This window comes from Cupressus sempervirens, chromosome 7 (assembly GCF_028749045.1).
Source record: "Cupressus sempervirens isolate cs-2001-9-10 chromosome 7, ASM2874904v1, whole genome shotgun sequence".
NCBI lineage: Eukaryota > Viridiplantae > Streptophyta > Pinopsida > Cupressales > Cupressaceae > Cupressus > Cupressus sempervirens.
In genome coordinates this window covers 366,373,850-366,400,575 of record NC_143124.1, presented here as the reverse complement: position 1 = coordinate 366,400,575, position 26,726 = coordinate 366,373,850, and the positions used below count along the sequence as shown (strand labels likewise).

The window sequence follows — 26,726 nt, the reverse complement described above, 5'->3', positions numbered from 1 at the left end:
AATCTACAATAGATATCAAAATCTACTAAAACCCAAATTAAACTATTGATTTATTTGAAATTTGATTTAAAAAATGAAAAAATGTTGAAGCCAACTTTTAAAAAAAATTATATAGCATCCATACACTACATTTATTTCACAAAAAAAAAATGTCTTAATCAATAGCAAAATAAAAAGCCAAAATTGTTCCTCAAATTTCTATATATTCACATAGTTTTTATTATTATATATAATATTTTTATTTTGCAAGTTTAACTTCCAAACTTATTTTTCTTATTTTTTCTTAGAAATAAGGTTAGAGGTTAGGAATGTTTAGCATTAAGTTTTTTAGAGGATATTAAAAAAAAAAAATTAAAATATTTTTCATTGTGTATGTATTTCTAAGATCATATTTCATCCATCCTTTAAAAAGTGTGTATGTGTCTAAGTTTAAAATTTAGGTTACCGCTAGCAATCATAAGATTCACCTCCTAAAATTTGTTGCTTGAAATTCAACCATATGATTCTAAGTCTGTTTTTTGAGAATAATATTTTTAATAGTTTTTTTAAATAATTAATGTTAAATGCTTGTTAATCCACCTTACTAATCATATTTTCAACCCTTGCCAAAATCCTATATTTATAAGGCTAGACTCTAACTATAACAAAAAAGAAATACAACACTCTACCCATGAGAGTTCTCTCAATGGTGCTATTATGGACTTTGGGTATTATGAAGTTTGTTTATTTTAAGTTGTTTATTGTTTCTAGTTTTCTTTATCGTAGTTGGGACACATTAATATGAGGTTTTTTGAAATTGAAAACGGGGTTGGTTAATTATGGAGTTTCCTTAATTAGGTTTTTTTCAACATATTGTACTTCAAGTCAGCCCCCATTTTGGTTGCTTTCAATTTCATAAAATAAAAATAAATAGAATGAAAATAATTTTCTCTAAAAATAATATCTATTCAACTATTTTTTATATATAATAGTTCTATTTTAAAAGATTAACTTTCATTTGTATTTCTTTTTCCTATAGGGAAAAGAATAATTTATCCTTCTTAGATTCTATCAATTTTCTTGTCAAATGCCCTTGACCTATTGTAGTCTCCATTTCATTTGGAGCTGATAGTTTCTAGATTTATTAAACCTGGTTTATTGTAGGGTGGTAATCTTGCTAAAGCTTGCCAGGAATGTGATCTTTGGAGTGATGCTGCTCTCATTGGTAGTTTATTTCATCATCATGCTCTTCTTGGTAACCATGGTGTTTATGTGGCTTTTGAGAGCATAAAAAAGGCTCTAGAGAGGTAGTCCTTTCGACCAGTTAAGGTTGTTTTATAGTAGTTTGGTAATCACTTGCCTAAAAGTTGTGATAATAATTTGCATCAGGTTGTCTTTGGCATATTGGATCTTTTGGAGCATGACTCTTCTTAGGCACCCATACACCCATTGACATCTCCTCCCAATTTCATTCTTGATCTTACCCTTAAGCTTGGACCTTCTGATCCTATAGTAGGAGTTATGTAGGAATAAGATGAGTTGTTATGGTGTAATTTTTTTCTATGTGGTTTATGTCTATTTGATTTGTGTAGGTTGTAGCATGGAATTTATTTTTGCAGATGGTTCAATAGATGGACATGGACAAAGCATTCTTTTTTTGTAGCATCTCCCTAACGATTTTATGGTTTCTTTTTTGGATATACTATGCTTTAATGCCTAAGAATTATCAAAACTTATTATGTGATCATTTTTATATATTACTCAAATGGTAGTGTTAGGTTTCCTATCTCCTTCTTTTATCTATTGTAAATCAGAGGTGTCATTCCTGGGATATTATAACCTATTTTGATCATCTTTCATTCTCCATGCATTTTCTTATTGATGAGGTTATGAACAAAGTTTTTCTTCCTAATTCTTATCTCTGAGAATTCCTTACATTAGAATCTATGTATATGGAAAATAAGCTCTCTCTCTCTCTCTCTCTCTCTCTCTCTCTCTCTCTCTCTCTCTCTCTCTCTCTCTCTCACTCACTATATATATATATATATATATATAGTGGATCAAACATCTTATCTCAAATTGTTCAAACTACCAAAGGCCTCCTCATGAACATACACATTTATCTCTAATTGATCAGATTCAAGTAGGTCATAAGATAACTTGAAAACTTAGGGTTGATCCTAGATTAGCTTTTCAAGAGGTGAGTTTGAAAAGATTCCTATCATTAAGCATCATGCAAAATGATAGCTCAACAGAACAATATTATACCGACCCTAGGTTTTTTCCCTTAGCTATTTATTTTAGACTTTTTATTTTGAAATTTCTTGTTATCTAATATTACTCATATAAATTTATTAGATCATATTTATGTTTTCATTTCTATTGTTTTAGGAGGATCTATATGTGCATAAAATTCACCATTGTAGTAAGTACTTAATCATGGGTACTCAGAAAAAAGATGCAAACTTTTAATACACTTATGGACTAGAGCATAAAATTATTACAATTACAATTCAAGAAGCTATATATGTACGATTAAGGGTTAAATTTGGTTTTCCATAGGGAACCCAAAATGTCAAAAGTCTTTACAATAAAAAAGTTAAAGTTTACCATAAAAAATAGTGTTATAACAACAACCAACATCCCTAAATGACCAGCAAGAAAAAAGCAAGCTAAAAGAAAAAGACAAGAACAAGCACAAAAATCAAGTTGCTACCCATAGAAATAAAAAATGAAAAGCCAAAAAACCAAAGACTAGACAAACAAACCAACATTCAGTTGTCTCCAGCACCATCTCTATCTTGTTTTCTTTCATCTTCTCAACAACAACTTTGACATCCTCCTTAATCTATTCCTTAGTCTTTGCCTTTAGCTTCATAGTAGTAGACCTAGCTCTTTTCTTCCATGGAGTCTCTTCTGTGTCCTTTTCCTCATCAAAATCCAAGGCCATAATGTTGTTCACCCGCATATCCACATTGGCAACAATTTTTTTTCACCTTTTCTATAGGGGCTTCCATCAATTTCTAGTAGGTATTAATCATCACGGAAGTATTTCTTTCTAAATTTTCAATTCTATTCACCAGCCCATGAATCTTTTCATCCCCATTAACAAAAACTTTATTATTCTCTGCCTCCCCACTTAGCTTGTTCTCAATTTCCTCCATCTTCGAATTTACGGCTCTATAATTAATATTGAGTTTTTTGATGGAGTTGAAACCCCAATTCTCCATATTGAAAATATACATTCAATAAGCTATATGTTATTTATTACAAATCTTCACTATTATTAGAATCCAAATTAGGATATCAATCTATAATAATTAGTGACAATGTTTAAACATTAAAAAATAAAAATAAAAGAAGATAAATTATGTTTTAACAATTTCACATATAAAAGAAGACAAATATTGAAATGAGACATGTAATAGATTTAGATTTGTAGCAAGAAATCATTTTCCAATGGAGTTGTGTAAAGAGACTCCACAAGTATAATTATGACAAATCTTTTGGTAATTTTACCTTAAATGAGAAAAAAAGAGGAATATAATATACCCTTGAATAACCAAGGGAAGAGGAGAGGGACTTGAGGGAAGATTTTAAATTTTATTCATATATACAAGTCATGAAGGAGTATAAATGTGTTATTTTCAATGTTTAGATTATGTTGAATGGTCTAGAAACTATAAGGCTTAAAATTATAAGTAAAGAAAAATACTAGTTGGATGGAGATAGTAAAAGATGATTTTTTTATAGTTTGTTTGGTGGTCATTATCATGTAATAAAAAAATATGAATAAAACTATCAAAAAAAATCTAGGAATTACATTTTTTGGCTTTGGATTTAAATTTGCAAGGAATAGTCTAGGTGATTTTGGTTGCTAAAATTTCACTTCCTTATTCAAATAATTTGAATGCTGGTATTTTTTTATAAAGAAAGGTCATATAACCATTCAAATATTCATTTTAATTTTGTATCATTTTGCATGTGATTTTATTGAAGACATTATAAATTAGCTTAATGATCTTTTATATGAATTTTATTCCTCATTAGTTTGAGGTATTTAATCTTTTTTTTTAAGAATATAAGAGGGAAAACCCTTCACTACATATGGTATCCAAGAACAGATGTCCATGAGTGCATCTGTGTGTTCTTACATGCACACAATGATTTCCCTTGTATCATTTACTAGTTTTATCATTCAATTATATCCTTGGGCTCAAGTTTTTATTTCTCTTCATTTTGCAAATTTATCATTGCGCTCTTTTCAATATGAAATCATATGAAATTGTTAATCCAATTTTAGTCAAATCTATCTTTGCTAAGGGAATCAATTTCAACTTATTTGATTGTTATCCAATGAATATGAATGTTGGAAATGATTCCTACTTTGCATTTTTAGGCTAGTGAAATTTATTTTCCCTACATTCATTGTATGGGATTTGACATAACTTTCATTTATTTGTATTTAGACATTCAGAGACAAGTTTAATCACCATTTTGGTGAACTTTCATTATAAATTATATTTATTGACTAATCATTATTTAATTATCTTGTATAAATTTAATATATGATTAATTGGTCATTTTATTATGATATTGTGTTGTTGAATTACTTTTTGTATTGATATAATTTTATTTCATTTATTAGTTTTATAAATTTTTACTTGCAATTTTATCAAAGGCATTGAAAGCGTACACTAATTCTTTTATCTTTTCCTCTAACATATATTAGTTACTCACTAGGACTAGTTTTGTGTTGTTGGATCTTTCAATTAAAAGAGCTTCGCAATCCATTATTCTAACTTTAATCAAGAACTATAGGAGGAAGTTATAGCTTCCCAATAATCAAAAACTTACATATTCTAAGCTTGATTAGATTGTTCACATATTACTAGCTAAGAGCTTGGGTGAGTCCTCTTCTCTGAATACAACTTACACAATGTTTGGTATTACTTAGAGTCCTTACCCTCTTGCTTTTATTGATAAGAACAACTCTTTAATAAAAGTTTCTAATTTGAATACTTAGTCAAGAATAATATGAAATTCAGAAATCTTCAAAAATTAATGAGTCAAGAGAACTTGGTGGGACAGTTAATCCCCTTGAATAATGTTTTAAGGAAGTTGATTCAAGGTGTTGTACATGGTAAGAAAGTCTTATATAGAATAACTCACATAATTAATGACAATTTACATTGATTTTTCCTAGTTGAAATAAAGGTCATGCATATTTTATTTGTCCAAACAAAGTTTAGATTTTCATGTCCATGCTTACATCTATACATAATGTTCCTAAATTACATCTTCCATCATGAGTAATTTACAATACAAAATGGTAATTCTATCCCTACAAGTAGTGATGGGAAGCCTATCAGTCAATACTATTATCTTATAGATTTAATTTATTTTTCTTTTATTTCTTAAAACATTCATCAACCATATTCTCCAACCAAATATTATAATGTTCCACCTACCTATCATACCACATCTTCAAATCCTCTATCACAACTTAACTTTTATTAATATAATTAATTTTTTAAAGCAACCAGAAGTTGATTTATGAAAAAATATTTATGCTTATGTAAAAAATAATTTGAAGCATAGTTCAATCTAAATCCACTATCACTAAATATATTGTAGTCCACTTTCATTAAAATTCACATTAAACTCTACCAACATGTTGAGGTCCATTGCTTAGGGAAACATAATGTAAACAATGATCATAATTCTTATATAAAAATCATTTATACTTTAGGCAATGTTATTCATTATGATAACAAACATAATGGACACTCTTCACCTATTCCCTAAAATATACAAATTTGAAATCTTTTTCTTTCTTCTTTGACTTATTATTAAATTACGGATTTTCAAAAATTGGTATATGCACTCATTTATCAATTTTAAAACAATATTTTTCAAATGATACTTTTCATTAATTTATTCCATGGAAAATTATATCATAAGGATGGAGTAACTAATTTAATAGCCTAATACCAACATTGATATGCATTAATTTCTTATATTTTCCTTGATGCTTATATTCAATGGAAATTCATTAGTTAATTTTAAAAAAATTAGAGAATACCTTTTTCAATAAATTCACATCTTTCATATAATTATTCACACTAATTCACAATCGCCAATTTTTGGTTAGTTAATATAAGGTATTTTCATCTTTGAATCCATTATAGAGGAATGAAACTTATCATCAAACATGTCAAAAATTTAGAAAATAAAACTTGAAAATCATTAAGATCAATAAAAACAATTCTTCCAATAACACAGATACTTATGTTATAGCTACATCACCCCTATTGTAGCTCAATATTCTTCTTAAATAGTTAGACTTCATAACTTCACATCCCTTTCAAATTATTTTCATAAAATCATGTTTTAATGAAGTATTCTCATATTTATCCAATATATAACTCTAAACCTACTAGCTTCCTTTAACTAAAAAATGATTTCTCAGTATAATCATCAACTCATGCATGAACTAGATGAATCTAAACATTTGAATCATTAAATTTAAGAACTCAATGATTTTAATACTATAGTAGTGGATGAAATGAGGGAAAAACATAGTCAATTTACTTCATGATCTTTTGACTTTTATTATGTATGTAACTTATTACGTAAATATTTCTGATCATACTATTTGATCCATTATTAGGATGTATCTTTACATCTAAATGATGAATCAAAGAGTGTGATACAAAACATTGAAACTGAAAATAAATTACAAAGTCAAATCCATAAATTCAATAATTACATTTGAATATATTATGGAAATCTAATCAATTTGAAATATAATGATTTCATAAAACCACCTAATGATAACTTTTGATTTTTTTCAATCTTTTTTCTTCTAGTTTTACCAATAATTTTTAGTATAAGTATAAAGGAAATATATATAGTAATGACAAAAAATCTAACTTATTCTATCATAATCCTTTAACAATTAAATTTTATCTAACAAAGCATTAGTTAAAGCTATTAAATTGAACACAAATACACATGAGAGCCATATTTACATGCATAACTAATATGAAAAAAATGGTACAATGAGAGTGTAGTTACTATATGAATATTTAGCTACAATATTTGTTCCAATCTCATAACAAAGGAAGCACATTCATCCCACTACATAATTTGTAGGATAAGGTGAATTTGTTAAGTGAAAGGTTCACATCTTCAAAGTATACCAAAATAGAAAACAATTACCCAACAAGTATACATAAATTGGTGCATAAAAGGTATAGGATCTCATCTAGCTCAAAACAATGTTTTCAAATTCAAACTCTTATGTCTATTCTCTTCCTTGTTCACATTAATCTACCTTCACATTCAATCCATATATTACTTTATATAATTCCATATTAAGTACATCTTTTTGTTAAAATATAGATACAATGTTAAATATTATAAACTCAACAAGGTTAGTCATAGGGAAAATAAGAAAAGTTAGTGCAAATCATGAAAGCAAATATTTAAAGTGGTCCACTCTCAGAGATAAAGGTTAATTATGAACATCATAAAATGCCATCCATGAGACAATTCATCAAATTCAAATTATTTTAATCATCTATAAGATCAAACTCAAATGAAGCAGATAGAAAAGGATACATACACATTAAGAAAGTTTGCCCAAAAATACTCTCCAATGAAAATGCCACCATGTGAAGCACTAAACTATTTTTATATCACAAATCTTATTTTAAAATGTATCTAAACAAATAAGACATCAATCAATATTCCAAAAATAGCTTAAATTAGATTCAGGCTAACAAAAACACCAATATTGCACATAAAACAACATACAGTCACTTTTTGAGTAAAATAACATAGAATACTTGAATTGGAACACTATGAGGATTTTATAAGCATGTACACACAATTGCATAGTTCAAGATACAAATGTAGATCTTTCTTTAATGCTCTCAAAAGCCAACATTCTTCTCAACAACCTAAAAAATAAATCATCTTCCTTCGAACCATTTTTCACTTAAAATTATGATAGTGTTCAACATTTAAATTCCAAAAATTATAGAGCCAAAACTTCAAGCCATCAAATTCTTCTATGGAGGAATGCAAAATGTTCTTCCATAAGAACTTAAATTAATATTTCTTGTATATTCCAACTTCCCATGCTTCCATCTTCTAGATATGTGACACACTAATCTTTTATTACCACCAAAAACCAAAGAAATCATATAAGCATACACTAAAGAACTTCAAATACGCTTATCCTAAAAATCATTATTCATAGACACTTTATTTTATATAAAAGTCTCTAATCTTCTCATACTTTACAACATTCCTAAATATCAAATTTTAGACATTTTTTCTTTTGTATAAGGCTTTGTATACTTTTCTTTTCTTATATATTAGACTTTTAATACTTTTTGTACATTGATCATAATTTATTATGCATTAAGTGTAAATTAATTCACACATGTTAACATCTATAAAAAAAAATGAACATGCAATGTTGACAATCTCCTTCTTTTTCATTGACGAAAACACCAACAACAAAGAAATAATTATTCTATGAGCATTGTTCAAAGATCTCTCTATCTTTAACAACAAGGGAAAAGGGTAAAAAAATGATCTTTTGATTAAAAGAATTTCTTTTTAAGGGATATCTTTTCTCTATATTTCGCTTTTTTATATTGTGTATGTCACACTATTTGATACACTTTAATTTTTAGAACATCTCTCCCTCTATTAGGGAATTCATAACCTTCACTACCTTCACTTCTCCATGTCATCCTATGACACATAATATCAAAAATAGTTCACCCATTAGAATGTTTCACCTCTCATAGTTTGAAAATGGAAGGTAAATAAACCCCATCCTACCATAAACATACTCAAATGTATCGTTCACTAGTGCCTTAGTGAAATTGTCTACATTTTTTTCCCTTTGTGTGTACATATTCCATCTAGAAGTCTTCCTTGGAACCTTTTCTCTTAAGAAGTGATATCTGATGTAAATGTATTTTCTCTTTAATTGTATCACCAAATTATTTAAAATATTGATAACACTTTTCTAATCACACTCTATTGTCCACTATATTCATCACAGATTATCTTCATATCATAAAGGGTTTGTTTCATCCATATTATTGGAGTACATCAAGATGTTTCTACAATTTATTTTGCATCTATAGTAAAAATTTAAACTCAATAGTATTTACTTATCTTGGAGACAAGTCTAGCTCCCAATAAAAATGTAAGTTACCACTTGAACATTTCTTTCACCTGCACTTTTGACCCAGTATATATTATTAAATGCATTTTAATAGAAATAATTATATTTTGTACCCTACTCCAAAATTAGATTTCCTCTCAAAGTTTGCTTGTTGTTGTCTCATGCTACTACATGACATTAACATGATAATTGGTACCTAAGAGAATGACATACATAATATTCTTAGGATTTTAAAGAAGACTAGAGAAATTGACAATGTACAAAATATAAATTGTGTGTGTGTGTGTGATTTACTCGATGTCAACTACATTGACTAGAGAAATGGTCATCCACTATTATTTTTTATTATAAATCAATGAGGAAATTAAAAGGTGATTCTTTTTACATTAAACAATGAATTAATTTTAGGAATTTTAGATATTTTACAAAGATTGGTTTATATATCAAAACCCTATTCAATTCTTTTATTAAATGCAATTGAAGGTATCTAAAGCTTCTATATAACTACTAGATATTCATCTTCACTTAATTGACAAACAATAGATATTCATCATTTAAATAAAAATTTACATAAATAAAATAAAATAAAATAAATAAAATATGAAATAAATATATATTTTACTTTGGTCTACCTTTTGGCTTTTAGGTTTTCTTTATGATATTGTGTTAATTTCCTATAATTCTACAATTACAAGTTATGTCCTACAACATAGCATAGTTACAAATATATAGAAATTTAAAATTACAAAGATTGATAATTAAATTAAATAAATTATTCATAAAAGAACAATAATTGAACTTATTAAACTATCATTTTTTTCAATAGAAAATTTTTTTAAAAAAATTTATACCACTTAGATTCAAACCTACCTAGTGTAGTTTAGATTAACTTTATATATTGGCTATGTGAAATTAAGAAGCAGGGGTTGAACATATGTGAATCCATGAATGTGAGGTCATTGAATAATGGTTTAGTGAAATATATATTAAGGATCTTTGATGCCTTATTTAGGAGTAATGCCCAATGTCTAATCTACTCTTTTTCCTAATAAGGAATTGAGAGTTCCACATCACAAATCAATCTTTCATTTGAAGATAGATAATATCTCATAATATTCATTAAAATTTCTTGAAACAAGAATTAAAATACATAAGAGAACATTAAAAAATGCTAGTTTGAAAGATATACATATAAAAAACTATAAATATTGAGAAAGGAGTTGAATAGAAACAAATAAAGGTTGTGTTTGGGGTCATCAATGGGAAGAACCAACTGAAAAAGGTGAGCCAAGCCAAGGAAAATAATTGTGAGGAGATAAAGATCAAGATCTGGACTAAAGAGATTAAGTACCTCAATGAAGATTGGGAGAGCATTAATCACGCTTAGTTTCTCTTCCTATGTTTTTTGCAATAATACTTTGAACATGGTTAGTAAGATTAGTAGTTTAAAGTTTAGACTTAAGTTAGTGATAAGTGTGGATGGTTTAAACTACTCCATGAACATGGATGGTTTTGATTAATTTTCTCTTTTTGTAGTTTTTGGGTGGGACTCTAACTGGGATTAGAGTGTGCTTCTTTGCTACTTGGCTATAATGGCCTAGGGAAGAGAGGTTTATGACCCTCTTCCTACCTTTTTAAATCAAACAAATTAAAAAATATAATCTAGGTTAGTTGAAAACAATTATATAGAAACAATTAAAAAATTTAAATATGAAATCTAATTTAGATTGTTTATAAATATATAACAAATTTTGATATTGAAAAATGTAAGAAGGAAACTTGTGTAATTATTAACTTTTTCTAAAACTACAAATGTTAAGAATTTTGGAAACTAGGTCTCATATTGTCTATAAGCTATGTTCAGTTAGTAAACTAATATTTCTTCCTAACATGTTTAAGTGATGAGAAATGAAGAATCTTACAGAGAAAATGAGCTTTCATATCAGCTTACACAACATCATATAATAATGATAAAAATATCTTGAAACAAAATTAAAATATATATGAATGGATTGACTTAAGTCAATTTGGAATTATAAGTAACATATGTATAATCATGAGAGGCACTCATTGTAGGATATTCATTTGAAAATCAAAGAAATAAAACATTCTTTTATTTAAAAAAAAAAATAATTTTAATCATTAAAATCTTATTTAGAGCTAAAAGAGAACAAAATTTAAAAAAAAATCTTCTTTTTCTAAATGTCTCTTAGCATAGTTTTGCTACTTAAAATTTATCTTAGATTATTACTTTTAACAAATCAAAAAAGACATTATTTTATTTGATCATAATAAAATAAATTTTTTACCTACTAATTTTAAATATATTACATATTCAAAACTATATAATATTTTTAATTTATAGTAAATAAACTTAGTAAAAAATGGTGTTATGTATATAAAATTATTTAAATATAAATTATATGTGTGTTGCTGAGTGCAAGGTTCCAAGACATCTGAATTTGGCAGCCTAGATGCTCCTTAGTCCTTGACTCTTAGCCAAAGAAGTTTCAGACATGCGTGAGCCCGCGTAAAACTTTTTTGTAGATGACCTCCATCAAAAAAATAAAAATTATACATTCCAAATTCTTTTTGATTTTGAAACCTAACTAGTAAGTCCCAGCTTAGTTTCTATTAAAGCCTAATTATTGTTTTCATCTCAATCTATATTATACTAAGATCCTCCCTATGTCATAGAGTATGTCATCAACGTAAATTGCAAGCACATTTTAATTATACAAATCGATCCTATTAGAGACCCACACGTCATATACCTAAAACTCTCTCAGGAAATCATAGAAAAGATTTGACCTTTTAAAAAGTTTAAATTCAATAAAATAAATTTAATTAATGCAAGTCGGTTTGTGCAGATATAACATAAATTAGCTCCTATAAGGGCGAACAACAGATAGAACGTAAGCTGAGACATTTATCAAATCAAAGAAAATATACCGTCCCTTTGAAAAAGACCCATGAGACAAAGCAGCGGTGAAAGAAAAATCAGATATATCCAGTGAAAATTACTGATGTATGAGAAGTTAAAGATATTTTCGTCTCCAAGATATCTTTTATATTAAAATCTTAAAATCAGAGTGTATATCTTATTATAAAACAGTTGAGAGATATTGAAAGCAATTTAATTTAGTATCAACATCACATTAATTGTGTATCAAATGTTTTTATTTAATTGTGTAATTGTTTAATTTAAACTTATCTACATTTTACAAGTAATAGTTCACAAGAATCCATTTCATGTCATGAAGCATCTGGATATGCTCTAAATGATGTTTTCCCTAGAGCGCCAGACACTTCACCTCTATAAGCATGGCCTAGATCTAATTAGTGTTGACATTTGCATTTGTTCTAATGTCCATTGAATTCATGAAATATAGGTAGATGAGTTCTATAAAAGACTACAGGAATGTAGCTGCATGCTGTCAAAAATTCTCCTGCTTTTAATCTTCCTACTATTTCTAAATCAGATTACCTAGAATTTATTCCCCTCCAACATTTCAGATCACACTGAGTTATAAACTGAAGTATCCATCGTCAATTATGAAGATAATAAAATGTTCGTGAAGAAACAATTTCAAATTGATTACACCTTAATGCCAGAAACTCATTTTAATTTTTTTCTGTACTCAACATGTTAATTACAGTTTAAAGGTCTTAAAAAGGCTTTTGTCTGATACGAATTGAAGCGCAGAAAGTTGTGGAGAAGTTTCTGAAAAGGGAATACGGAGAAATCACAAGGCGGCGCTATGGACGAAATCTAGCAAGAGGGCTTTGGCTTACTTACCACGTGTTTGATGGGACTTATTGTAAGAGAATGAACAGTGGAAAGTGGGCCTCAAGTTCTACATTGTGCACGCGTGCGGCCACTTCCTGTTAGGTAGGCCAATACGCGTGATTAATTGAAGTTTACTTTGTCAATTTCTGACTGGTAAATGTTATCAAGCAAAGAGGAAGAAGAAGAGGCCTACAGTGGCACTTAATCAATTGGCCACACGCATCGTATACCGAGCCAGCGGTTTGGATTGGATTGAAGAGAATAGGTGGGTGCTTTTAGGATTGGATTTACAGGTGGAGTATTGAAAGTCATCTTGTTTGAATAGAGAAGGGGAGAGTTATCTTTAGGAAAGGGAGCTTGGACTGAGATGCAGAGAGTAGCCGCCGCGGGTTAATTGTGTTACCCATGATTTTGTTAGATGTCGCTTGATTAGGTGTTCCACGTCATAAGGCGGTGCTTACGCAGAAATTTCCTCTCGTGGACTGACTTTGGTGATTGGCGTTTATATAGCCCTCAGGGGGCACTTGTAAACAAATTTTTTCTAGAGGGAAAGTTCATAGCTTGGAGGGTTCAGGAACTGGTTTGAGTTTGTTATAGATATTTGGGTGATTGGGTCTAAATTTTGCTGTGGGATTGATCTATTGTTGAAGTCTGGGAGACTCTTTCCTGGGGAGGGAGATTCTTGTGTAGAGTTTGTAGATAAGTGAGTTTGGTGCTGAGATTTAGGGTAGTAGAGTTTCAAGGTTGAGACTGTGGTTGTTCCTTGGTGGAAAAGGTGAGCAAGGATTGTTGGTTGTTGTTGGAGAGGTTTTGGATAATCAGATTTGAAGTCTGAGATTGGAGGTGTTCTTTATTGGAGATAAGATTGAGAGTCTCTATGGATTAAATTGTAGGTGTTCTCTGTTGAAGAAGGTGAGATTGAGAGTTTCTATGTTAATCAGTTTGGAGATTAGAAGTGTTCTTTGTTGGAGTGGGCGAGATAGGATTTAAAGTCTCTAGTATCTCGTATAAAATTCGGTTTGAGATTGTAGGTGTTTTCTAGAAGGTGATAGTCTCTAGACAATCCATCTTGAGATTATAGGCGTTCTTTGCGAGATAAGCTTGAAAGCCTTTGTAGTATCCACTTTGAGATTGTTAAGTGTTCTTTGAATGAGAAGGTGAGATAAGGATTTTCCAATTCAAGGTTTGGGATTGTGGGTGTTCTTTTGCTGGACTAGGTGAGTTGAATTGCTGATTCTTAACGGAAATTACTGCTGCTTCTTTCTGGAAAAGGTGAGTTATGATTATTCAATCTTGGTTGAGAGCTTTACTTTGAATGTTCAAGAATAGGTGATAATATTAGCAATCATTGTACGGGAATTAAGCAAATTCTTTAATAATTTTGTGTTTTATTGTTTGTTTTTTCCTTTAAAGTGGTTAGTGGGTTTACCTTAGGCCTGATAAACTCACTTCAATCTTGTGGACAGTGCAATTCAATAAGGATACTGCAAGCGCAAACAGATTGATTGGACTGCTGAGTCAAGAAGGAACTTTGGCTTGGTTGGATTCATTTTGTTTGGGAATTCATTGAATTTCATTTTGTTGTTTCAAGATAAAAGTGATGGGGAGAGAAGGGGCACCGGGACAACTTTATCTTCCACCTGGTTTTAGGTTTTATCCCACTGATGAGGAATTGGTGGTTGATTACCTGTGTAAGAAGACTGCAGGTCATTCTTTTGCTGTGCCCATTATTGCTGAGGTGGATCTTTATAGGCTTGATCCTTGGGAACTTCCAGGTAAAATTCTCACTTCATGTTACAGAAAAATAAAAAATTTAAAACTTAAATGTATGAGTTATGTAAGCTAATATAATTGTAAGGTTTAGATGGTTTAATTATCTGCATCTGTTAAGTATGATATTTTTCTAGATATTATAGATATAAGACAGGTATGACAGGAGGAAATAATTGTGTAGATGGCAGATATTTTCACAGCATTGATTACTGAGATTGAAGTTGAAAGTTTGAGGCGCAGCAGTAATTTTCTTAACAGATTCTTGAAAGAAGCATTTATGGTATCCAAGAAAATAATAATTACTTTCACTTTCGAGCACTTTAGCAATATACATAATACATATAAAAATATTAGGATTCTGTAATGGTTGCAGTCATTGTCTTGGTACGTGTGACGCTGAAACTGCTTCTTGCTTTGAGTTTCCTGATTGTTTTGAAATAAACAATAGAATAGAATATGTTTCCTATAGTTGTTGGTCTATTGAATATGAAATATAATGATTAACCATGACGTGGAACCCATTATCAGACAGCAATATGATTCTGATGTCTGAATTGATATGATAATATACTGTAAACAAACAGATTTTTTTTTGGGTTTGGGTTAAAAAAATACCCATCGCAAAAGATGACTCCAAAATATTACTTGGGACAACAGTTCTAGAAGATTTATATCTCTGCACGATGGATTCTATTGTTGATTTTAATGTGGATCTCTGAATTGGCAGATAAGGCGCTGTTTGGAGAGAAAGAATGGTACTTCTTCAGTCCTAGAGACAGGAAATATCCGAATGGATCTCGACCCAACAGGGCTGCTGGAACAGGCTACTGGAAGGCCACGGGTACTGATAAACCCATTTACAGTAATGCGGGAAACCACAAGCAGCTGGTTGGGGTAAAGAAAGCTCTTGTTTTCTACATTGGCAAAGCTCCTAAGGGAACCAAAACCAATTGGATTATGCATGAATACCGTCTGGCAGATGCGGGCACTCGAGCTGCTAAGAGAAAAGGAAGCCTAAGGGTAATTATGGCACACTGACTGTCATTTGGGACTCCTAAGTTCTTTTACCCAGCAAAAAAATTCAATTTTAACTAATTTTTTAATGTTTTTTTTGTATTGCAGTTGGATGACTGGGTATTGTGCCGGATATACAAGAAATCCATGGGAGTTCAAAAGGCGGCTGCAGCAGCTGCTGCAGCTGCTGCAAGGAAGGAAAGCAACGAGTCATCTTCTTGCTTGGATGAGGTTTTGGCTTCTCTGCCAGATATTGACAACAAGCTCATCAATCTACCTCGTTTAAACTCCTTGAACCCTTTTATGGAGCACAAGTCCTGCAATGATATTGAAGTGAAGGGTATTGGAGATAATGTTAGCAGATCTTGCGCCGGACAGCCATGGCAGAACTCCACCACAACGGCTGCAGCTGCAAACAACAACAACGACAATTCTATTAATTGTTTGATGGATTTTGGGCAGAAAGGGGATCAGCAGTATTCCAATGGAGGAACAGATGGGGTTATAACAGAAGTAGCATCTTCTAGATGTAACTACACTTCCCCACTTGACATACAATTGAATGGTACTTCTAGAACTAGAAATGGTAGCATTAGTTATGACTTTGCAGCTCCTAATTTGCAGTGTAGGCCTCCAAGGCCTGAAAGGCAGCCATTGATGCATCACCACCATGACTCCCCAGATGAAGAAGTTCAGAGTACTTTTAGACTACACAACAGTGAAGTCAATGCCATTCAGCCTTCTCAGCCACCATTGGGATTTGGGTATGATGCCAACCAAATGCAAAACACATTTAACGCTTCTTCTCAAATGGATCCAATGAACATGGTCTTTGACAATGGATTCTTAGCAAGCTTGCAGGGGCCAAACTATCTTCATAATAGACCAGAATAAATTCCTAGAACTCATTCCCTCCTTTCATTATATGCATCTTCTTCCCAATATTGATATTATAGACTATGAAAGAATCTTCTTTCTTCATCTCAATGTTTCAAAATCTTAAACATGAACGAATAGTAGTAAGAAAGAGCTATAATAGTTAAACCAGAAGCTCTTCAAGGAAAAATTGGGAAGATTTAGTTGTGTACATTGTACAATATGTACTGTGCTACAGAAATCATTGTATTACTGTCTATAAGAGGAATTTGTTTCCTCACTAGTCTTGCATTTGATCAAGAAGTAACAATATTGTTCTTTGACAGGTTTCAAGAATTATTTTTAATAATACTGTTCGTTTCCTATAGAAAAAACTTTTTTATCTCTGAAATATTTGGTTTTAGAAGTTTTGTGAATGAAGTATTGTCTTGGAATCATAATCTAATATTATCTGGTTTCTTTTCTTTTCAGATCCAACATAAAGTTTTCCAAATAGGACAAACATCATGTGTAATCTAACGTAAGATTTTACTATTGAACGTTAAAAATAACGTGAGCAAAGAAAGTCCCAGACAACATTTATTTCAGTCGTAAGAAAAACTAAGTTCAAATGATTTGTCTTTTTCTTAGAGCTTTTATTATAGGGAAACTTTGAGGATTTGTCTTTATACTTATCATTATTTTGTAAATTACAATCTTTTTGTCTATATACTACTTATCATTTTTTTGTGACACTTTAGAAATTTGTGTATCAAGATTATTTATGTAAAAATAAATTGCAATGATAGATAGAACATATTAAATTTTAAGTCAATCATAATTTCATTTTATATATTGTTTTCTTTTATTTTTACATCTAATAAAAAATGAATTAATTAATATAAAAATTACATAAATAGTTTCTAAATAAATTGTTTAAAATTGAAGCATGCAATTCAACACAAATTGTCAATTTATTTGTTTGAATAGACTTTATGTTGTAGTTGATGCAATTGCCATTCAACACAAAATTGAAAATATAATATCAAAAGGGATGCAAATGGATAATTAACTCATAGCAATGGGAGAAAATAAATATCTCCCCAATCTCTGCTAGGACCCATCATACCTCCCTAAGGCGAGCATCTTTCTCTGGGAAAATATATATTAAATAAAAATAAATCTTACAATGGATAGGACCACTAGGATGACTTTTGAAGGACCATCTATATGAACTATATGTGAATATAATTTTGAGACAACTTAACATCTACTATATCAATGCTTGTTTGTTGGCAATCACTATGTCAAATGTTAAATTGATAATCTACTCTCACAGACAATGTATGGAAACTTCTCAATAGTTGGCCCAAACATGGTTTTTCTAAGGTCTATGATAACCTATGAGAAATATCCCCAACCATACACCTTTGGGATACCTAAAAGGAGAGAAATAGGAGGACACATGCTGGTGAAGGGATGGACATGTCTGTTAATATGAGATTGTAATGATTCAATCATTGTTTTGTCACTGATTTCAAACCCGCTACTTGTTGGTGAGACAACTACTTAGTTGATTTGAGTACTATGATTTTTTTGATTGATAAGGATGTTTTGATCAAATAATATAACACAAACACTTAGAGGAAAGGTTGAGTTATGGTATGAAAATGGAGTACAAAGATTAATTAAGATAGTGATGATACAATGTATTGATTATCTACTTAAGGCTACAAAGGTTGGATACACTAATTAGGTCTAGAAGTGTTGAGATAATGGGTGTTGCACACATTGCATAATATTATTATTTTATTATTTTATTTTTATTATGTAATGTTGTGCCTAGATGGACGTGCAACATGTAAAGATTCCCATGGAATATTCTTGATGAGTTGTATTGTAACATTGTGAAAATATTTCATGTAATTATTTAATATTGGGGGAAAAGAATTAAATGCCCAATATTAAATGTGGGGTCATTGGGTTAGGTAGCACATGGTTTTAGCACATGGTTTATGTAATACCACTTGGTGGTTTTGTGGGACTTGCTACTATATAAGCAGCCACAAGGGTAGTTGTTGTATAGAGAGTAAGAGTGACAAGGAGAAGACAAAAGGCAAGAATCAAGCGGGACAAGGCTTGACAGGTTAGCCAAGGGAGCATTTGTGAAGGTTGAAAGCATGGCATGGGATGTGTGGATTCATGCTTGTTCACATAGTTTGCTCAGTTGTGGCTATGGCCATGAAGGCTTCCATGGTTGTATGGCAATGGTATTTTTTGCTGAATAATACATGGTGATGGATGCTTTTGGAGGCTGGGTTTTTCCCTCAATGAGGGTTTCCCAGGGTATATCTTGTGTCACAATTTTGTGGGTATGTTGTCTATTCTCTTGCATGTGAATTTTAATTTTGTGTTTATTTCAGATTTATTATGGGTTATGTGGAAACAATTATATTCTTTGTTGCCAAGTTTCCTTACAAGAAGAACAAGTAAGAAGAATTGAGTCTACCAAGCTTGACCAAGTGGATAGTAGGTGCCAAGAAAATTTAGTGCAAGCCAAGAAAAAAATCAATTAGAGCTGAGAAAAGTGAAGCTTCATTGTATGCCAAGTAAACTTAGTGGAAGTCGAGTAAATTTTATTTGATGCCGAGCACTAGTAAACATTAGTGTTTGCCAAGTTAACTAGTTGAAGATGAGTGGAAGAACAATATGGAAACCAAGTAATAACATATTGATGTTGAGTGCTAGTATTCATGTTAAATTGTAGATTTGAAAAATATGTGCTACCTATTTTGTTTTCTTGAATTGTATAAAGCATGCAGAAGATAACTATAGTGAGTTGGTGTACAGAATTCAAGGTAAACGATTTCAAGGTGAATTCAAAGAGGATTGAAGAAATTTTTCTAGAGGAACCAAATGGAAAAGTGGGTAGATTCATTGTATGCTACCTAATCCTACCTAACCCTAAAATGGACGATTGAGGTTGAACAACAAAAGATCTTAAATATCTTTTTATAGAGAGAGTTGGGCAAAAGCAAAGGTTGTCATGTACAAGAACCTAATAAAGACAAGGAGTCTAGGGTATTGCTTCATTTGGTGGCTAAACATAAGAGACTGTTATTGGCAAGCAAAGCAAGAAGGCTTAAGAGTATAAATTTTTGAAGGGTTAAAAAGCTATCAGAGTTGAAGTGTGTAAAAGACAATTAGAATGGAAGACTGAAATATAGATCTATAATCTACAAGTGAGTTGTAATTTGTTATTAGTTCAAGCCTTGTTGTTACTTTTTAATCATTGTATCAGTCTATGATAAATCCTTTAGATTAAGTTTAACCTAAAAATCATTTGTAAATCCTTTAACCAAGTGACATTGCAAGTGAATGATCTAAAGTCCTCTAACAAGGTTCACTCCAAATAGGGTGATTGAAATCCCCAAACCAGGTCACATTTAAAAGTGTGTATTGTAGTCTTTATTAGGGTTGGCCTTTCACATGCCATCACTTTAGAAGAGTGAGAATTAGTAGCATTTTACTCGTGGTTTTTCTCAAATTGGACTTCCATGTAAAATCTATGTGTCAAATGTGTTATTGAATCTGTTATGTTTCATGTTTACATTTCTGCAAAGATGTTTTTACCTTGGACAATAACTTATAAATTTAAAGTAATGTATGATCTAATGGATGCATGCATCATAAGCTTTTATGGATACAAGTTCAATAAGATGTGAAATTTTTTTATTTGTACATCTGGAGCTTGGATAATTGATTCTCCCCCTCTCAATTATTCTAAAGAACTCCATTAATTTGTATTAGAGCCATCTTCTTAAGAGGAGTAGTTCAAAGGTACTAGAAGAAAAAGATCAAGATGTCATAAAGAGAGGTACCTAAGCTTAATAAGGACAACTTCCTTCCATGGAGAAGTCTAAAGAAGCTACACCTAGGAGGTCTTGGGGATCATGCACAATCTACCCTTATCAAAGAGCATGTGAATCCTCCTAGAGCCCTAAGTGTCGAAGATCTAAAAAAGAAGAAAGAACACAATCTGATAATGTTGGAGATTGCCCTTGCCCTAAGTTATTTCGAGTTTGATGCTATCAAGGGTTGTGCTAGTGGAAGAGAGATGTCCTTGATGCTCCTCACACCATTTATGAAGGAGGCACAAATGTTCTAAGAGCCAAATCTAAATCTATGCTATTAGAGTTTCAACCATACAAGAACTCAAATATATACTAGGTTCTAATCTGACTCTTAAAGTTTTGGTAGGTAGGCTCATTGACTTTGAGCTCTCTAATTTTGATAATTTTGAACATGATAATGTTGAATCTTCTTTCAAAGCTAAGTTTTCATTAAAAGAACCTAAGAAGAAGAAGTAAAGGGTCAAATATGTTTCTAGTCATAGTAACATAGATGAGAAGGATGTAGAACAACTTGAAGTACTTCTAGCAAGGAGATTTCATAGTAGAAAAGGAAAATTAAAAGGTAAGTTACCTATCATGTATTTTAATTGCAATGAGGTTTGTTATATTTCTACTCGATGTCCAGAAAAGAAGAATATTAGAAGTGGTGACAAATAAAGAGGTAGAAGAGATGAGGACAACAAAGATTACAAAGACAAAGGCAAGAAGTCTTGCTACATTGTTGAAAGGAGGAATACATCTTTTATTAAATGTGCTAGGACACTCATGATGGAGAAGAATGTTGCTTTGAAATATTGGAGAGTGTATATAAGTACAAATATCTATACCTTGAACCATGTGCAAGTCAAGAAAGGTACTCATTCAACACCTTTTGAATTATGGTATGGATACTAACACTAACAAAGTTGTGGAAAGTGCAAATGTGAAGTTTGATGAATATACAAAGGCACATGAGACTAGACATATGGAAGAACCAGAGGAATACATATTTTTTTTATACTTTTATGAAGGTATGTCTTCTCATGAAGATGTTGTAAATCAAATTGCAAATCAACATCAAGTTATAGTGACTGTCGAGTCATATACAATAAATATCGAGTTGCATTTAGGAATTGATCTAGAGTCAAGTGTTGAGTTGCAGAATGAAGTTGAGACACATTCTGATTTTGAGATTGGTGTACATGAAAGAAATGTTGAGTTACCTAATAGAGAAATACATAGTGATTCATAAATTAATAGACCTAATGAGGAAAGTAGAATAGAACCAAGATTGTCAAAGTATGTCAAGAGACATCATCCTATTAATTAAATTATTGGAGACAAATATGCTAGACCCATGACAAGGAACAAGCTAAGAACTGATACATGTTTGCTAAGAATGCATGAACCTAAGTTAGTGAAAGATGCATTACAAAAGGTGGAATAGAGTAAACCAATGAAAAGAGAGATTGAATATATTGAGAAGAATAAGACATGGACTCTAATTCCCAAACCAAAGGAAAAGAATGTGATTGGAACCAACTAGGCGTACTAAAATAAGTTAGATAAGAATGGTGAAGTCACAAGAAAGAAGGCAATATTATTTTGCAAAGGAATCCACAAGAAGAAGGGATAGACTATGGAGAAACATTTTCTTCTATTGTAAGATTGGAAGGAATAAGAACTCTCCTTGCTTACTCTGCATACAAAGATTTCAAAGTTTATAAAATGAATGTGAAATCTGCATTTCAGAATGGCATATTAGAAGAAGAGGTGTATATAGAAAATCCAAAAGAATTTGTTGATGCTAACAACAAGAACATGGTATGTAGACTACACAATGTTTTATATGGTTTAAAGAAAGCACCAAGAGCATGGTATGAAAGGATTCACAACTATATGGTGAAGATTATCCTTTGAGAGGACTGATTATATCATCAATTTGTACTTGAAGACAAAAGGAGGTAAATGCACTTTACTAGCTTAATTTTTTGTTTATGATATCATATTTGGAGGTCAAGATGGATTATATAAGTCTTTTACAAATGGAATGAAGAAAGAATTTGAGATGTCCATGTTTGGAAGATCAAGCTCTTTGTTAGTTTGCAAGTATATGAGATGAAATATGGTATCTAAATCATTCAGTCTAAGTATGTGAAAGAGATATTGATTTTTTTTGGATTGGTTGATTCAAAACCAGTTAGCACACCTATGGTGACAAGACACAAGTTGTCAAAGTTTGATGATTTAGCTGATGTGAATTAAACATTATATAGGTCTATGATTGACAAATTACAATATGTACTGCATAGAAGATGTGACATTGCATTATTTGCTAGGATAGTTGCAAGATTCTCTGCTAATCCTAATAAGAATCATTTCATGGATGTTAAGAGAATAATGAGATATTTGAACAAAACATAAGACTATGGTGTATACTATAAGAAAATGAAAAGTTTGAGTTGAGAACCTACACTAATGCTGATTGGGCTAGAAACATTGATGATAGAAAGAGCACTAGCGAAGGAGCATTTTTCTTAGGAAAAAGGTTGGATACCTAGACCAACAAGAATGAAAATTGCATATCTGAATGTACTAATGAAGCTAAATATGTTTCTGTTGTAGTAAATTATACAAACACTCTTTGGATCAAACAACTACTCAAAGGTATGAAGGAAGAATTCATTGAACTTGTGATACTTTATTGTGATAATAGAAGTTCTATTAATATATCAAAGAACTTGATGATGTAAACAAAGACTAAGAACATTGCAGTCAAGTATCATTACTTGAGATAGTTAGTTCAACACAAAGAGGTGAAGATGGAATTTGTGAATAGAAAAGAGAAGATAGTTGATATCTTCACAAAACAATTACCTAAGGATTCTCATGTATATTTAAGAGGTAAACTAGGGGTGATACCCCTATCCAAAGCTGCTTGAGAAACATAAATAGTGCCTTAGATCAACTAGAGTTGAATGTTGTATCTTATAACTTAATGTAGTGCATAGATCAGTCACAATTAAGGTGATAGGGGGTGAAACTGAAATTTTTAACATCTACATGTTGATATGACAAGTCTTTGGAATTGCTGTCAAAGAGGGAGAATATATAAATAGCAAAGGAAGAATTATCTACTCAGAGGGAGATAGTGTACTTGATATTTACTAAAGACAAAGAAATAATAGAAAGAAATACATCTACCTAGTATAAGGGATATAGTGCTAAGGGAGATATAAGAATAGTGCAGAGATGCTTGAATATCAAAGAGAGGGAGTATTCAAGAGGGAGTCATAAAGAAGAGTTGATTATCTGTTGATTAGAATAGAATTTTTTAGCCTATATAGAAGATGAAAGCTACTGATAGAGGGAGAGATTTCAATACAAGGCATTATTATATTTTTGGTATTGTTGTTGGTATGGTTTGCCACCAATGCCAAAGAGCAATATTGTAGATATGAGATTGTAATGATTCAATCATTATATTTTCACTGATATTAGACCTGTTACTTGTTTATAAGACAACTGCTTAGTTGATTTTAGTACTATCATTTGTTTGGTTGATGAGGAGGTTCTAACCAATTAAGATAATGAGAACACCTAGGGGAAAGGTTGAGCTATGGTACTAAAAAGGACTACAAAGATTAGTTAAGATAATGATGATATAATTTATTGATTATCTACTGAAGGGTACAAACATTGGTTACATTGATTAAGTCTAGAATAACAAGTAAGAAGAATTGAGTCTACCAAGATTGACTGAGTGAATAGTAGGTGCTAGGCAAAATTAGTGCAAGCTGAGAAAAAAATCAATTGGAGCCAAGAAAAGTGAATTTTTAGTGTATGTCAAATAAACTTAGTGTAAGTCAAGTAAAGTTTAGTTGATGCCAGCACCGATAAACTTTAGTGTTTGCCAAGTTAACTAGCTGAAGATGAGTGGAAGAGCAGTATGGAAGCCAAGTAACAACATATTGATGCCAAGTGCTAGTATTCATGTTAAATCATAGATTTGATGAATCTTAGCCAACAATTTAATTTCTTGAATTGTGTGAAGCGTGTGGAAGATAACTATGATGAGTTGGTGGCATAGAAGTCTAGCTAAACTATTTTGAGGTGACTTGAAAGAGGATTGAAGAAGAAGTTTCTAGAGGAGCCAAATGGAAATGTCCATAGATTCATTGTATCCTACATAATTCTACCTAATCATAAAATGGGAGATTGAGGTTGAATGAAGAAAGATCTTAAAATCTCTATTTATAGAGAGAGTTGATTGGAAGAAAAGGTTGTCATATGAGAGAACCAAAGAAAGATAAGGAGTCTAGGGTATTTCTTTATTCAGTGGCCAAACAAAAGAGACTTCTATTAGCAAGAAAAGAAAGAAGGCTTACGAGTTTGAATTCTTGAAGGGTGAAGAAGCTGTCAAATTTGAAGTGTGTGAAATCTAAGCAGAATGGAGGACTAAAACATAGATCTATAATTTGCAAGTGAATTATAATTTGTTATCAGCTCAAGCTTTACTGTTACTTTCTAATCATTGTATCTATCTAGGGTAAATCCTTTAGATTAAGGTTGAGCTCCTAGTCATTTTTAAATCCTTTAGCTAGGGGACATATCAAGTGAATGATCTAAAGTCCTCTAACAAGGTTCACTCCTAATAGGGTGATTGAAATCCCCAAACCAACTTCCACTTTATAGTGTGTATTGTAACCTTTAACAAGGTTGGCCTTTCACATGACATCACTTCAGAAGAGTGAAAATCACTAGCATGTTATTGGTGGTTTTTCCCAAATTGGATTTCCATGTAAAATCCATGTGTCAAATGTGTTATTGAATTTTTTATATTTCATCTTTACATTTTTGCAAAGATGTTTTAACCTAGGACAATAGCTTACAAATTTAAAGCATTGTATGATCTAATGGATGCATTCTTAATAGGTATTTATGGATAAAGTGAGCTATGAAATGTCTTATCTATACATATAGAGCTTGGATAATTGATTCATCCCTTGTCTTGGTTATTCTAAAGAATTCCATCAATTGGTATCAGAGCCATCTTCTTAAGAGGACTAGTTTGAAGACACCAGAAGGAAAATATCAAGATGTCATAAAGAGAGGAACCCAACCTTAATAAGGATAGTTTCCTTGCATGGAAAATTCTGATGAAGTTACACCTAGGAGGTCTAGGGGATCATGCACAATCTACCATTATTACAAAGCTTGGGAATCTTGTTGGAGCCCTAAGTGCTGAAGATCTGCAAAAGAAGGAAGAATCCAATCTGTCAATGTTGGAGATTGTATCTACCCTAAGTTATTCCATTTTTTATGCTATCAAGGGTTGTGATAGTGCAAAGAAGATGTAGGATGCTCTTCACACCATTTATGGAGGAGATACAAATTTTTTAAGAGCCAAATCTAAATGTGTTATAGGTATGTTTGATGATATGAGAATAGAAGAAGGTGATAATGTTGCTCAATATTACTCTAGAATAGAAGGTGTGGTTAATGCTATATGATTAGCTACTAGTATTATTGATAATGATATTATATTGAGTAAAGTACTAAAAACACTACTACCCTTCGATGCCACCCACCTATGCTATTAGTCTTTTGGTCATACAAGAACTCAGATATATACCAGGTTCTCATCTGACTCTTAAAAGTTTGGTAGGTATGCTCACTACATTTGAGCTCTCTAATTTTGATAATTTCAAACCTGACAATGTTGAACCTACTTTTAAAGATAAGTTTTCATTAAAAGAACCTAAGGAGAAGACAAAAAAGTCAAATATGTTTCTAGTGATAGTGACATGGATGACGAGGATGTAGAAAAACTTGAAGCACCACTAGTAAGGAGATTTCACAAAGGCAAAGGTAAATTAAAAGGTAAGTTACCTATCATGTGGTTTAATTGCAATGAGGTTGGTCATGTTTCTGCTAGATTTCCAAAAAAGAAGAATTACAGAAGTGGTGACAAATATAGAGGTAGAGAGACGGGGATAACAAAGATTACAAAGACAAAGGCAAGAAGTTTTGCTACATTGCTAAAAGGAGGAACAGATCTATAATGGACTATGCTAGGACACTCACGATGGAGAAGAATGTTGCTTTGAAATAATAGAGATGGTCTATAAGTACAACTGTCTATACCTTGAATTATGTGCAAATACAGAAAGGTACTCATTCAACACATTTTGAATTATTTTATGGA

The 26,726-nt window shown here is 31.1% G+C and overlaps 1 protein-coding gene and 1 long non-coding RNA gene across 2 annotated transcripts; both read left to right on the top strand.

Moving 5' to 3' along the window:
* The first annotated feature begins 13,526 nt into the window (after positions 1-13,526).
* LOC149546999 (NAC domain-containing protein JA2L-like) lies at positions 13,527-16,757 on the top strand. Its single transcript, XM_089791463.1, has 4 exons — positions 13,527-14,255; positions 14,450-14,758; positions 15,484-15,776; positions 15,879-16,757. Exons 2-4 carry the CDS (start codon positions 14,584-14,586, stop codon positions 16,662-16,664), a joined length of 1,254 nt encoding a protein of 417 aa, XP_089647589.1. The 5' UTR covers positions 13,527-14,255; positions 14,450-14,583; the 3' UTR covers positions 16,665-16,757.
* A 1,995-nt stretch (positions 16,758-18,752) lies between these two features.
* Positions 18,753-19,888, top strand: LOC149546998 (uncharacterized). Its single transcript, XR_016353804.1, has 2 exons — positions 18,753-18,997; positions 19,476-19,888. It is a non-coding gene; the product is annotated as an uncharacterized LOC149546998 (long non-coding RNA).
* The last annotated feature ends 6,838 nt before the right edge of the window (positions 19,889-26,726 follow it).